Source organism: Cajanus cajan, chromosome 6 (genome assembly GCF_000230855.2).
Source record: "Cajanus cajan strain Asha chromosome 6, NIPB_CcT2T_4, whole genome shotgun sequence".
In the NCBI taxonomy this organism is placed as follows: Eukaryota; Viridiplantae; Streptophyta; class Magnoliopsida; order Fabales; family Fabaceae; genus Cajanus; species Cajanus cajan.
In genome coordinates this window covers 41,454,119-41,469,887 of record NC_138522.1, presented here as the reverse complement: position 1 = coordinate 41,469,887, position 15,769 = coordinate 41,454,119, and the positions used below count along the sequence as shown (strand labels likewise).

The 15,769-nt window shown below is 34.9% G+C and overlaps 1 protein-coding gene across 1 annotated transcript; it reads left to right on the top strand.

Annotated features, from left to right (window-relative positions):
• Positions 1–303: 303 nt before the first annotated feature.
• On the top strand, positions 304–12,230 carry LOC109810775 (Glycosyl hydrolase family protein). Its single transcript, XM_020374330.3, has 4 exons — positions 304–1,065; positions 1,161–1,428; positions 10,306–11,079; positions 11,212–12,230. Exons 1-4 carry the CDS (start codon positions 304–306, stop codon positions 11,799–11,801), a joined length of 2,394 nt encoding a protein of 797 aa, XP_020229919.3. The 3' UTR covers positions 11,802–12,230.
• The last annotated feature ends 3,539 nt before the right edge of the window (positions 12,231–15,769 follow it).

The following is a 15,769-nucleotide window of genomic DNA, read 5'->3' as shown; positions in this document are numbered from 1 at the left end:
CCTGAAAACCAAAGTGTTGAAGTTGCGTAAATAGAATTTTTTTGGGTAAATTATTTTTTTTAATAAAAAAATTCAAAAAAATTAGTGTATATAATAAGCTATTAGATTAGATGCATTTAATGGTAAAGATTCATAGTACATGATAGACCACTTAAACTTCATCTTGAAATAAAAAGGACTTAATAGCAAAATTTTATAATTTCAAATTTAACTTGATATGACACACTTAAATGAAATGTCTTTAAATTATTGGTCCACGTCCCTTTGAAAAGTGAGGGTGCAGTAAACTTTGTCTAAAATAAAATGGTGGTGAGAAACAATAATTGTAGTATGGCGATAAAGTTTTGGCTCCAAAAGATGGGTGTCCCAGTCCCAGCAGCCTTGAGCTTTGCGATTGCGAGCATCTTTTGGGTGACAGTCGTCCTCCATGTCACTGCAGAGCCTCCTTTCGCATGCGACTGGTCCAACCCTTCCTCCAGATCCTACCCCTTCTGCAACCCCAAGCTCCCCATTCCCCAACGAACCAACGACCTCCTCTCCCGACTCACCCTCGCCGAGAAACTCTCTCAGCTCGTCAACACCGCCCCTCCCATCCCCCGCCTCGCCATCCCCGCCTACCAGTGGTGGAGCGAGGCCCTCCACGGCGTCGGAAGCGTGGGCCGCGGCGTCCGCTTCAACGGCACCGTCACCTCCGCCACGAGCTTCCCCCAGGTGATCCTCACCGCAGCCTCCTTCGACTCCCGCCTCTGGTACGAAATCGGTGACGCCATCGGCGTGGAAGCGAGGGGCATCTACAATGCGGGGCAGAGCATGGGCCTGACCTTTTGGGCCCCCAACATTAACCTCTTTAGGGATCCAAGATGGGGCAGGGGCCAGGAGACAGCCGGCGAAGACCCTCTCCTCACCTCTCGCTACGCCGTCTCCTACGTCCGAGGCCTCCAAGGAGATTCCTTCCAAGGAGGCAAACTGCGAGGCCACCTCCAAGCCTCCGCCTGCTGCAAGCATTTCACCGCTTATGATTTGGATAATTGGAAAGGCGTGGATCGCTTTCGCTTCGATGCTCGCGTACGGTGTACCTAACTAGCTAATTACTATTATTTCTTCTCAATTCCATCTCATCCTCTCATACAATATTGCTTTATCCTTCTCCACTCTTTCAGGTATCTTTGCAAGACCTGGCGGATACATATCAGCCTCCGTTTGAGAGTTGCGTGCAGCAAGGGCGGGCCAGTGGGATAATGTGCGCTTACAACCGCGTGAACGGGGTTCCCAACTGTGCGGATTTCGATCTCTTGACTAAAACCGCTAGAAAACAGTGGGATTTCCATGGCTACATTACGTCGGATTGTGGTGCAGTGGGGATCATTCATGACCAGCAAGGCTATGCAAAATCAGCAGAGGATGCTGTTGCTGATGTGCTTCGAGCTGGTATGTCTTTTCTCCATATACATAATAAATTATTGATTTTATGTATATTAAGAAAATTGATTATTTCATTAAATTTTCCTACTTAAAGAAGAGATATTTTTTTTAATAAAAAAATATCACTAAATGATGCAAAATCAATTAAATTTATTTATATTTAAGAATAAAAATATATATATATATATATATTTTTTACTTATAATAGATATTACAGTGACATGGCAAAAATAGCTAATGCTCATTACCATTTCCAAGGGAAAGAAAAAATAATAAAAATAAAAATAATAAAACATTTTATGGAAGAACCAGAGCAAATAGAAATCAAAGAATCATATGAATTGCATAAAAAAACTTCATATTTCAACATCAAACATTCACAAACACCAGAATATATAAAAGCCAATAATCCAAAAAAAATAAAATGAATAACTTAATTATATTTATACTATAAAAAGTATATCGTAATTACAAAGATTAAAAATTGAATATTGTAATAAAGCTATAAAAATATTAAAAGAAAGAAGAGAACTTAAAAAATATAGAATTGAAAAACTAATACATATATATATACTATAAAAATACAAAAATTCAAAATAAAAATACTAAAATATAGCACAAAACTAAGAAAAATAAGTTATTTAATTATATAATGAATATTATTAAAAAAGAAACTAAAATATATAAGAGAGATAGAGCGATTAAATACACTAGAGTAGTGAAAACTTTTTGAGATAGAAAGTACTAAAAAACTTATAAAAAGTATGGAAATTGGAGTATGGAACCATCTCCAAAGATCTCAGTCTGAGTAGACATATGTCAAAAGTGAATACTTCCGAAGCATTAGGCAAAACTCTTGGTAGAAAAACGCAGTCCAGAGTGAAATAAATACTCTAACTTCGATATTTTTCAATAAAATCATCTTGTAGTAAATTAATAAAATTTAAAGTGATTTCTCTTTCCCCTTTTAAGTTTACCCAATACGATATATACCAGAATGAACATTACCAACGTAACGCTTTAACTGGTACACAAAAGTGTATACCATGATTCTTATGTGTCTATAATTATATATGTTACACGATATATATGAAGTATATATGAAGTAGACCATTATCTCGGTAATAATGACTCAAACTAGTATTTACGGTGAATCGTTAAATAATCATGCATTATAAAGCTTTGGTAAATACAACTCTTTTTATCATCTTTAATTTTCGCATAGACTTGCCGTTGCATTCAAGTAATGCTATTTAATTTCACCCATTTTAATCCGTGCTTTATTAAGTGCTTCGGCACAAAATAAGAAATGGTAAGTAATAAAAAATATCATCTAAGGAAATTATTTAGAATACAAAGGTCAGGTTTATGAAGGTACCATAGCTCATCTTTGTCCATATATCATTATTTCTCTTGATATTCCTGCATCCGTGATGTGAGCCCCGCAAGAAGACTTTCTTTCTTTCACTCACATGGGTGCCACACCCACCTTTCTTCTTTCTAGTTTCAATAATGACACTTACTTTACAGATTAAATTATTTACACTTGTAAACACTAAAAACTAAAAGGATAATGATATATACATCCTTTTTAACTACACATCTTTTCCTATTTTTAATTTTTTTTAAAAAAATATTCTTAATTTTTTTAATTTTTAATTTTTAATGTTACATCTCCCACAACGTTAAATTTAATATTTTCTCCTTATTTTTAATATATTTCTTTTGAAGGTGTTGAGTCGGATACATAACTTTTTCTTCAAATATTTTCTTCCTTTTCACACTTTTAGAAATCTTAACATTAACTTAGTTTTCTAGAAAATACTTTTTTGAACATTAGTTTTAGTATTTCAGAAAGTATTTTTCAGAATTGTGAAATTATTGTTCCAAAAAGTACTTTTATGAAAATATGTAAAAATAATAATTTTGAAAATTACTTTCCAGAATACTAATTTATGGTTTCGAAAACAAATTTTCAGAATTATGTAAAACAACATATTTTTATAAAGTACTTTTAAAATATAAATTTTACTATTTTAGAAAGTACTTTTTGAAAGTGTGTTGTTTTACATAATTTCAAAAAAAAATTCTAAAATAGTAAATTTAGTATTGAAAAGTAATTCTTGGAAGTATGTAAAAAAACAATTCCGAAAAATACTTTTCCGAACACTAGTTTCACTATTTCGGAAAATATTTTCTGGAACAGTAAAGTTAATGTTTCGGTAATGTATTTTTCAAAACAAAAGTGTTGTTCCTTTTGGAACTATTGAAGGGAAGGAAGTGCTCAAAGAAAAAAGTGCATCTGACTCGACACTTTCGACACTGTTAAGGAAGCCGCACACGTCTATAACACTATCGCGCACTAATTCTACGTCTCGAGTGCGTGTGAAAATTGAAAGAAGAAAAGTAAAGGGTAACAATGTAAAAACTAAAAGGGAATGAGAAAGAAAACTTGTGAAAATTGAATAAATTAAAACTACCTATTGAAATAGGTGGAGAATGAGAGAAAATAAGGAGATATATGTGAAAATTAAAAATGAAAGAAGAAGAGGTGTATAGAAATAAAAAAGTGCTAAATTGAATGTTGGAAATGTAAAATTAAAAAATAGACAATAAAAGAAATTAATAATATTTATTTATTTTTTTAAAAAAGGAGGTGTACTCGTATTAAAAAATATATATATACATATGATGTGCTAAACTAAAAAAAGTCCAAATGAAGAAAGTCCAAGTCATTATTGGACTTCATTCCAAAGTTTTTTAACCAAACATCGGGCTTTCCGTGTTCCATCCCCTTACAGGTTAATAAAAATTGGGACGGAACCTGTTTCTTGAGTAACCTGTTGTTCCTCTATATGGGCCTGGGTTTCTTTAGCCCCTGTTGTTTGCTTTAGACCAACCCCAAATAAACAAAACGTATATTGTACCTATGCAAAAGAACTATTGATTAAACCCGTCCCACACATTTAATTTACTAGAAAAGGATAAAACTATATTATCTTTTAGAAATTACATCTCTTCTATTGATCAAGTATTATAATGCAAATTATAGAGTTGGACAGTGCTGAATTCAAAGTTGAATTGTTCAAATAGTACCTAAATCTAATTATTGTTAGAAATGTTATAAAAGAAAGAAAAAGTAGAGAGAAGAAATAAGACAGTATGAGATAGAGAAAAGATTCTGACTGATGTATTCACTTTAAGAGAGGAGTAACCTATTTATAAGTACATGTGGTAACTGAACAATTACACAATAAAGGAAATAATACATAACGGACATATAAATGGTAATGATTGATAATAAATATTGGCATCCATTAATTAAGCCACTAATTATTATTCATAACACTCCCCCTTGGATGTCCAATATTTAGAATGTGTCTCGTTAAAACCTTACTAGGAAAAACCCTATGGGATAAAAACCTAGTGAAGGAAAAAGAGTACATCATTCATAAATATTTATTTCTCCCCCTCATGCATACAATCTTTAAGACGACGGAGTCCAATCTTGTGTATCAACTGTTCAAAAACTTTTCTTAGAAGTGACTTTGTAAAGAGATCTGCTAGGTTGTCACTTGAGCGGACTTGTTGAACATTTATATCACCATTCTTTTGAAGATCATGAGTAAAAAAGAATTTTGGTAGAATATGCTTTGTTTTATCTCCCTTTAGGTATCCATCTTTCAATTGTGCAATACATGCAACATTATCTTCATATATAACTGTCGATGTCATTTTTCCAGAAGATAAACCACAAGTTTCCCGTATGTGTTGAATCACAGATCTTAGCCAAACACATTCACGACTTGCCTCATGTAATGCTAAAATTTCAGCATGATTAGATGAAGTGGCTGATATGATTTGTTTTACAGATCGTCATGAAATGGCTGTACCACCACTTGTGAACAAATATCCTGTTTGTGATTTACCATTATGAGGATCTGACAAATAACCTGCGTCTGCATAACCATTTAGTTCTGGTTTGGAAACATTTGAATATAATAACCTCATATCCATTGTACCTCTAAGATAACGAAGTATTTGTTTAACTCCATTCCAATGTCTTCGTGTAGGTGAAGAACTATATCTTGCTAACAAATTAACAACAAATGTTATATCAGGTCGTGTATAATTAGCAAGGTACATTAGTGCTCCTATAGCACTAAGATATGGTACTTCAGGACCAAGTATTTCTTCATCCTTTTCTTGGGGTCTAAATGGATCTTTATTAACATCTAAAGATCTTACAACCATGGGAGTGCACAATGGATCTGATTTGTCCATATAAAACCTTTTAAGCACCTTTGTTATATAAGCTTCTTGATGCACAAGAATTCCATTTTCTAAGTATTCAACTTGCAATCCTAGACAAAACTTTGTCCTTCCTAGATCCTTTATTTCAAATTCTTTCTTTAAGCAATCTATTGCTTTTGAAAGCTCTTTAGGAGTTCCAATAATGTTTATGTCATCTACATAAACTACAATTATGGCAAATCCATTTTGAGATCTTTTAATAAATATACACGGACAAATTGGATCATTTTTTTAACCCCAAGCCTGTGGTTCAACGATAGGGGTTGATCCACGCTTAAGCAAGGTCAGGAATTCGAATCCTGCCTTGTGTATGCAGCCGCGTTAAATCTTGGGCCTAGCTATCCCACCCTTTGAGGTGCCTCCAACGTAGCGAGGAGATTAGTCACTGCTATCGGCGGTGGATACTCCAGGAACGAACAAAAAAAAATTGGATCATTTTTATATCCTTCTTGTAACAAGTATTCACTTAGTCGATTATACCACATACGACCTGATTGCTTTAGCCCATATAGGGACTTATTTAATTTAATCGAATAATCTTCTCTAGAAATTGCATCGTTAGGCAAATTAAATCCTTCTGAGAGTTTCATATAAATGTCAGCATCAAGAGAGCCATATAAATATGTTGTAACTACATCCATTAGATGTAAATTAAGTTTTTCATGTACAACCAAACTAATTAAATATCAAAAAGTGTTTGCATCCACTACAGGTGAATATGTCTCTTCAAAATCAATACCGGGTCTTTGTGAAAAACCTTGAGCAACTAGTCTTGCTTTGTATCTCACAATTTCACCATTTTCATTTCGTTTTCGCACAAAAACCCATTTGTATCCAATTGGTTTTACACCTTTTGGTGTACGTAGTACTGGTCCAAAAACTTTTCGCTTAGCAAGCGAGTCTAATTCTGCCTCAATTGCATCTTTCCATTTTGGCCATCATTTCTTTGTCGACAATCGTTGATGGATTTTGGTTCTTAATCCTCAATATCATTTATTTCATTTAGCGTTATATTATATGCAAACACGTCATCAATATTGACATTGTTTCGATTCCATCGTATTCCATTCATGACATAATTTATTGAGATCTCTTCATTTTCAATAGTTTCAGGTACCTGAGTTTCTTCTGGAACTGGAATATGAGTTATGTCAGAGGAATCTTTTTGAGTTTTTACATCCTCAATTTGGTCATTTTGCTCTTTAGCTCCTTTTTTTATTCGAAGATTCTTATCCTTGGAACCAATTGGTCTGCCACGCTTCAGGCGTATTTGTGACTCGTTTGTAGTATTAAATTGTCCAACAGGGACTTTGACTCTTATTGGAGCATTAGCCGCTGGTACATATGACTTAGTCACCCTTTTTGGATTTGTGAATACATTTGGTAATTAGTTGGCTAGATTTTGCAAATGAATTATCTTTTGAACTTCTAGTTCACATTGTTTTGTACGAGGATCAAGATGAGATAGTGATAATTCATTCCAACTAATATCTTTTTCCAACTATTTTTGTTCTCCCCCTAATGTTGGGAAAATCAACTCATTAAAATGGCAATCGGCAAACCTAGCCATAAATAAATCGTCTGTTAATGATTCAAGATATTTTATTATAGATGGGGATTCATACCCAACATATATTCCCAACATATATTCTCAACCTTCTTTGGGGACCCATTTTGGTTCTTTGAGGAGGGGCAATTGGAACATATACAACACTCCCAAAGATTCTCAAATGAGAAATATTAGGTTGCTCACCAAAAACCAACTGTAAAGGAGAGAACTTGTGATAACTTGTTGGCCTGATGCGAATTAATATTGCGGCATGTAAGATTGCATGCCCCCAAGTTGACATTGGAAGTTTTGATGTCATGAGTAATGGTCTTGCAATTAGTTTTAAACGTTTGATAAATGATTCTGCAAGTCCATTTTGTGTATGAACATGTGCTACCGGATGTTCAATATCAATTCCAATGGATATACAATACTCATTAAAAGCATGAGATGTGAATTCACCAGCATTATCCAAACAAATTTTCTTAATTGGATAATCAGGAAAATGAGCTCTTAATATAATTAGTTGAGCTAATAATCTCGCAAACGCCTGGTTGCGAGTTGATAATAAACAAACATGTGACAATCTTGTTGATGCATCAATTAAAACCATAAAATATCTAAATGGTCCACATGGGGGGTGTATTGGTCCACAAATATCACCTTGTATTCGTTTTAAAAATAAGATAGATTCATGCCCAATTTTTGCTGATGATGGTCTAATTATTAACTTTCCTTGGGAACAAGCGGTACATGAAAAAATATTTGATTGAAGAATCTCCCGGCTCTTTAATAAATGTCCGCATGAATTTTCAATTATTTTTCGCATCATGATAGTCCTAGGATGACCTAATCGATCATGCCAAACCTCAAATTTATTTTGATTTGTAAACTTCTGGTTTACAATAATATTTTTTTCAACTGTATTAACATACGTGCAATACAGTCCATAAGAGAAAGCAGGTAATTTTTCCAATACTTCCTTTTTATTCAAGTGGATTTTCGTGATATAAAGATATTCTACATTCCCTTCATTGTTTGTTTCAATATGAAACCCATTTAAACGAATATCCTTGAAACTTAATAAGTTTCTATAAGACTTAGAAGAATATAATGCATTTTTAATATGCAACTTCGTTCTTCCCGGTAACAATATATTAGCTCTTCCGGAGCCTTCAATTATATTTGTAGTACCAGATATGGTACTAAATTTGATTTCTTGCATCACTAAATTTGAAAAGAATTTATTATTCTTGAGAATTGTGTGAGTCGTTGCACTATCAGCGAGACACATATCTTCAATATTGATGCTATGGTCAATATCCATTCTTAAAATATTTGTCTTGAAAAATATGACATTCTTGAAAAAAAAATCTTCACAGCTTTCTCTTGTAATTACAAGACCAATAGATAAAAGACTTTCGTGCTGATAACGTGTTATAAAAGAAAGAAAAAGTAGAGAGAATAAATAAGACAGTATGAGATAGAGAAAAGATTCTGACTGGTGTATTCTCTTTGGGAGAGGAGTAACCTATTTATAAGTACATGTGATAACTGAACAATTACACAATAAAGGAAATAATACATAACGGACATATAAATGGTAATGATTGATAATGAATATTGACATCCACTAATTAAGCCACTAATTATTATTCATAAAAACAAATAGTTTTTTAGTAGATTTTACTCCTCTCAATTGAAGGAGGAGGTTAATATAATAAAATATAATAACACTTTTAAACTCTTACAAATATAAAAGATATAATATTTAAATTGCAAATCAATATAATTATATGTATATATATATATATTTATTTATTTAAATTAAAAGAATTTAAATAAAGAAAACTGATAATGATATGTTTCACTTTTAAGCAAAAAGATACTAAAATATTAAGTCATTCAAAATAACATATTCATAATATAATATATAAATATATTAAAAATAATTAATCTAAAGGTATTAGTAGCTTAAACTTGGTGAGAAATAGGAGATTTTAACTTAAAAGAGTAAACAATGCAAGTAATTACTTTGAGAATTTTTTAAAAAAAATATGAAAATTAGTAAAGTTGTAGATTTAAAATAAAAAAGGAGTAATTTTATCATCTCACTCTAAAGAGTGAGAATTAATACTACCTCTTTCTCATAACTATTGATGATGTGTAAAGTTAATGCATAAATTAAATAATATTTAATAAATGTAAAATATTAATACATCTGTATTAAAATGTCCCCATTTAACATCTTGATCCTTAATGTCTACACTCCTGATAATGAGATATTAAAGAAAGCATAATCAAGAAAAATAATTAAATTTTGAATTACTAAAACATCGATTGTTTTAGGATAAAAATAGAAGGCTAAAATATTATAGTTTTTTTTTCTTCTTCTATTCATTAAAATATCATAGTTATGAGAAGGAGGCAGTATTATTTATCTTTTAAAATCTAATTGTTTTGGGGATAAATAATATCAATCTTTTCTAAATATATTAGAAACGATATAAAAGAATAAAGTATGCCTTCTATAGATTTCATGAAATCAATCATTTTCTCGTGAATATACCAAAGAAACCCTGAAGTACAACCATCCTTATAGAAAACTTGAACAAACTGTAATTCCATATCCAAGTTTCAGTAGATGAACTGATGAAATGTAGGCAATTTCATTGTTATAATGGCTCACATTTGGTGGGTGAAGCTGGATTCCTTAAAATTTTAACGAGCTAAAGCTGTGGCCTTGTGAACGACGAATAGTGTGCCTTTTCTCTCACCGAATATGGTTCGATAACCGGTGTTTAAGAAAAGAGTACAAGTAATGAAGTCACGAGTGTGTTTAAGTTTGCACTTAATTTGGTGCTATTTTGAACAGCACTTGTACACTCCAGTTTCCAAGACTCCATGTAAGGAGGGAGAATAATTTTTGGTTGAAAGTGGGATTATGTGTCTTTTCTGAGAACTTTTGAAGAGGGCAATTGTAGTTACACGTATTGTTATTGTAATTTACAAAATTGCAGGGATGGATGTGGAATGTGGTTCTTATTTGACGGATCATGCTAAATCAGCAGTGTTGCAGAAAAAGTTAGCCATGTCTGAAATAGACCGTGCCCTTCACAATCTGTTTTCTATTAGAATGAGGCTAGGCCTGTTTGATGGAAATCCAACAAGGCTACCATTTGGGATGATTGGCCCGAATCATGTGTGTTCCAAAGATCACCAATATCTGGCTCTTGAAGCTGCAAGAAATGGCATTGTTCTCTTAAAAAACACTGCAGCACTTCTCCCACTTCCCAAAACAAGCCCCAGCATTTCCTTAGCAGTGATAGGTCCCAATGCCAATGCTTCTCCGCTGACTCTTCTTGGAAACTATGCTGGCCCTCCTTGTAACTACGTCACAATATTGCAAGGGTTTCAGCACTATGCCAAGAACGCCGTTTATCATCCTGGCTGTGATGGTGGACCAAAGTGTTCTTCGGCTCAAATAGAGCAGGCAGTGGAAGTTGCCAAAAAAGTTGATTATGTGGTGCTGGTTATGGGATTGGATCAAAGTGAAGAGAGGGAAGAACGTGATCGCATTCACCTAGACTTGCCAGGAAAGCAACTGGAACTCATCAACAGCGTTGCCGAAGCTTCTAAGAAACCAGTTATTCTGGTGCTCCTTTGTGGAGGGCCTGTAGATATCAGTTCAGCCAAGTATAACCACAAAATTGGAGGCATCCTCTGGGCTGGTTATCCAGGGGAACTTGGAGGCATTGCACTTGCACAGATTATCTTTGGTGACCATAATCCAGGTGAATGAATTTTCTTTTGTGTTTTATCAATATATCATATATGTCCTTCATATTGTAAGCATTAAGGCCTGCTTGATAAATTTCACAATAAACACTTATAACTGAAATGATGTGTGCATGAATACAATGTAGGAGGAAGACTACCAATTACTTGGTACCCAAAAGATTACATCAAAGTACCAATGACAGACATGAGGATGCGAGCAGATCCTTCAACTGGCTATCCCGGGAGGACTTACCGATTTTACAAGGGTCCAAAGGTGTATGAATTTGGCTATGGCCTAAGCTACTCAAAGTATTCCTACGAGTTCGTTTCTGTTACACACAACAAGCTTCACTTGAACCAATCATCCACTTATTTGATGGTTGAAAATTCAGAAACCATAAGGTACAAACTAATTTCGGAGTTGGGTGAAGAAACCTGCCAAAGCATGTCGGTCTCAGTGAGCGTGAAAGTTCAAAATCATGGAAGCAGGGTGGGGAAACATCCCGTATTGCTATTTATGAGACCTGGAAAACAGAGTAGTGGAAGTCCTGTGAAACAGTTGGTAGGTTTCCAGAGTGTGATGCTTGATGCAGGGGAAATGACTCATGTTGGATTTGTGGTAAGCCCTTGTGAACATCTTAGTAGAGCGAATGAGGCTGGTGCAAAGATAATAGAAGAAGGGTCTCATGTGTTGCTTGTGGATGATCAAGAACACCCTATAGATATATTTGTTTGATGCTACAGATTTAGCCAACCTGTTTCTGAAACACGCTGCACTTCGGGTTGAGACCAACAAGGGTAATATAATTTCGTTTGGTTCCTGGCTCCATGGTTTTTGCATCTGAAATTCGGATGAACGAAGCACTGTTTCTATGTTGCATGTTGAAGTAGGTCCTCTGATTATTGACCCGGATAAACCAGGTCACTGAATTGAACTGTATGTTTCATCTAATAATTATTTTAATACTATTCGCTTGTAGAGAATGCTTCATAATGGTTACAAATAATCGTGGAAACATTCCACGATACTAGTGTTCAATTGTTCATTCAACGTGTCAATATGAGAACAAAATTTCAGTTTATAAAACGTGTAGAAAAAATGTCTTATAAGTTCTACATAATTATTTTACTTTTTGAATGAATCTTGATTTCATTGATACATTCACATCAGTTTTGTCATCTGTACCTAAACACACAAGCAACAAGTCTCATGAAGTAATTTGCACGGTCGGAATACAAGCATTAAATGCTACGATTTTCTTTCCTATTAGATGAAAGACCAATGAAACAATGCTTGACTCTGACCCAATAATTAAACTACCCAATAATTAAACTACCAAAAACCTTGAGATCTAGAGTAGAGTAGAGGTGTCTGGTCCTTTATAGCGAGTAGGGATGGCAAAATGGGCCGTGGCCCGCGGGCCGGCCCGCTGGCCCGCCAATTTTTGGCGAGCCAGGCCTATCATTTCAGCCCGCCAACCCGCTAAGCCCGCCCCGCCAAACCCGCCAACCCGGCGGGCCAAATAGCTGGCTGACCTGTCACAGCCCGCCAACCCGCATAGGTGATTTAGTGATTGGTCTTTAGTATAAATAATAGGCTTTATATAAAAATAAAAAAAAATCTGGCCCAACAGGTAAAGGGATTGGCCCAACAAGTAAACAAGCTTTTTCGTGGGTCTGTTTGGTTTTCGGTTTTGTGTCGTGGGTGCTCTTCAAAAATTTTCATTCTGGGGTTAGTTGCGTAGATCTAGTGTCTCTGTAGCGTATGGTGGGTGTTGATGTGCTTGGCTATACCTCTGATCTATTTTTTCTTTTGATTTTTCAGATTTATGGTTTGCTTTCCTTTGTTTTTTATGTTTTCTAGGTTTTGCTTTGAGTTACATATCGATTTTTTTAAATATTTTTTTATCTTAGGATATTTTTATGTTGGCTTTGGATTCTGTTGCAATGTCTGGGATTTCATCGGTGGTTCAGTTGTTTGTGTATTTTCTACACATTTTTTATCATTTTTTTTGCAAATTATTTTTTGGGTATGCGGGCTGGCCCGCCAACCCATCCTTAGGCGAGGCGGGCCAGCATTTTCAGCCCGTTTTTCATTGGCGGGCCAGCCCGGCCCGGCCCGTTTTTTGCGGGCCATTGGCGGGGCGGGCTGGCCCGTTTTGCCACCCATAATAGCGAGTGAAGAAGGTGTTATTATTATTATTATTATTATTTATTTTTTAATTTAGAAATTTAAATAAATTATTATAATAGTTAACTAATTTAAATAACAACAATAAAGTAAAATGTGTTTTGATCTTAAAAAATTTGGTTAAACCTATTTTTACTTTCTACATTTTTTTAAAAAGGAAATGTTAAAATTTATTTAGTATTTTCTATTTTGAATAAGTCAAGTCCTATTTATTTGGGATTTGATGTAGACTACATTTTAGGAATCCTAGATTTTTCTAGTCTTATCCAATAGTTGTAGATAAGTTAATTGTCATTTTATTTTCCAAGTTTAAGGAACAACAATTTCCTTTGAACTACTATATATGTAATCGGAAGATTTTAATGAATGTATCAATTTTTTCTGCATAATTCATATTTGGTATCAAGAGTCTACACTAGGCATGGGAACGGGGTGGGGCATGTACGAGTTTTATGATACTCGTTCCCGTCTCTACGGTTCAAACCCATTCCCGTCCCTGATACCTGATAGGTATGTAATTTTTGTCTTATTCTTGTCCCCATCGGATATCGAGTATACTCGTACCCGTACTTGTTAAAAATTATTTTTTTTTTTGCAAAAAAAAAATATTTTTAGCTTATCTTTTTCTTATATTGTAAAGGTAATTGAGTTGTTTGTCTATCTCATATTTTAATCAAGAGTCTTCTTAATAATTAAACAATCACAAATGTTTCAAAATCAAATCGGGGTTGGATATTAAATCGGGGATAGGGATGGGGATGGGAATCAGGTGAGTAAGTATAGACCTGTTTCTGTCCCTGTCCCTGATTTAATATTTTAAATTTTACTCGTACCCATACCCGGTCAAATCAGGTATTCTCCATCAAAGTCCGAACAAGTTTGGGTATTATTCATGAGTATGAGTTTATTTATCATCCCTAGTATATACAGGGCCTAATCCTAATCAATATTAAAGCGGTAGCTCTCTTGCAGTAGCAAGTAAGAATGACATCCAAAAATGGCAACTTTGTGTAACCCGCAATTCCTTGCTTTGATGGTCACTATGACCATTGGATGATGTTGATGGACAACTTTTGGCGATCAAAAGAGTATTGGCCATTAATTGAAGAAGGTATCACCATTTATCATGAGGGTATGATGTTGACAGTAGCTCAAGAGGAGCAATTAGACGACCAAAAATTGAAGGACTTGAAGGTGAATAACTATTTGTTCCAGGCTATTGATCATACGATCTTGGAGACCATTCTTCAGAAGGATACCAACAAGCAGATTTGGGACTCAATAAATCTTAAGTATCAAGGGACAACCAAAGTGAAGCATGTACAACTTCAAGCTCTTCAAAGAGATTTTGAGGCTCTTCATATGAATATGGGAGAGTCAGTCACTAATTATTTTGCAAGGACAATGGTGATTGCAAACAATATGTGTATCCATGGTGACAAACTAGAAGATGTCGTTGTTGTTGAAAAAATTCTTCATTCGATGACTACGAAATTTGTTTGCGGTTTGTTCGATTAAAGAAGCACGTGACATTGATAACCTTTCCATTGATGAATTGCAAAGTTCGTCGTTGGTTCATGAGTAGAGAATTAGTCAAAGGGCTACAATTTAAGTGAAAGCTTTAAAGGCATCCACCAATAGTCCAACTATTACTAACAGTGCAAGACGTGGTTAAGGAAGAGGCAGAGGTAGAGGTAGATTTAGTTCTTCTTCCAGAAGCAAAGGGTGTGGTGAAGTATTAAAGTTCAATAAATCTCACATTGAATGCTTTAACTGTCATAAATATGGCCATTACATGTCAGAATGTCCTAACTTCTTTAGAGGTTAAGGAGAAAAATTGAATTATGCTATGTGTAACGTGGTTTAAAAATTTTTTTTTGGCTGATTTAGTAGCCCGGAACGGGCCGTTCCAAGCTATTAAATTAAACTGAAATTCGTGGTTGGGAACGGGCCGTTTTGGAGGGAGAACGGGCCGTTCCAAATTCCAGAACGGGTCGTTCTAGTTGGAGAACGGGCCGTTCCGGAAGGAGAACGGGCCGTTCCGGAGGGAGAACGGGCCGTTCTGGATGAGTCCCGAAACGGGCCGTTCTGAAATCAGAACGGGCCGTTCTAGGCATGGATTTTGTGCGTGATTTGGGAGTTCGGAACGGACCGTTCTGGGGCAGTTCGAAAAATCTATAAATAGGGGTTAGGGGGCCTTCAAGAAAATGTGAGTTTTTAGAGAGAAGGTCTCTGGGTCAGTGAGCTCCTTTCTCTCTCAAATTTCTCTGTTTGACTCCTTTTCTCCTCTAGACCACTAATGCCTTCTGGCTTTTCTTGAAATTCAGATTAGAAAGCTTGCTTTGGGAGGATTGAAGTTCCTGGTTGAGCTTTGGAAGGGAATTCTATTTCGTCACAGTTGTTGGCTATTCTGAGCCAGTTTTCAGGTAAGGAAAGCTAGAATGTTTGTTGTGTAGGTTGCATGTGAGTTTAGAAACTCTATAGGTGCATGAATGTTGAGAATCCATAGATGG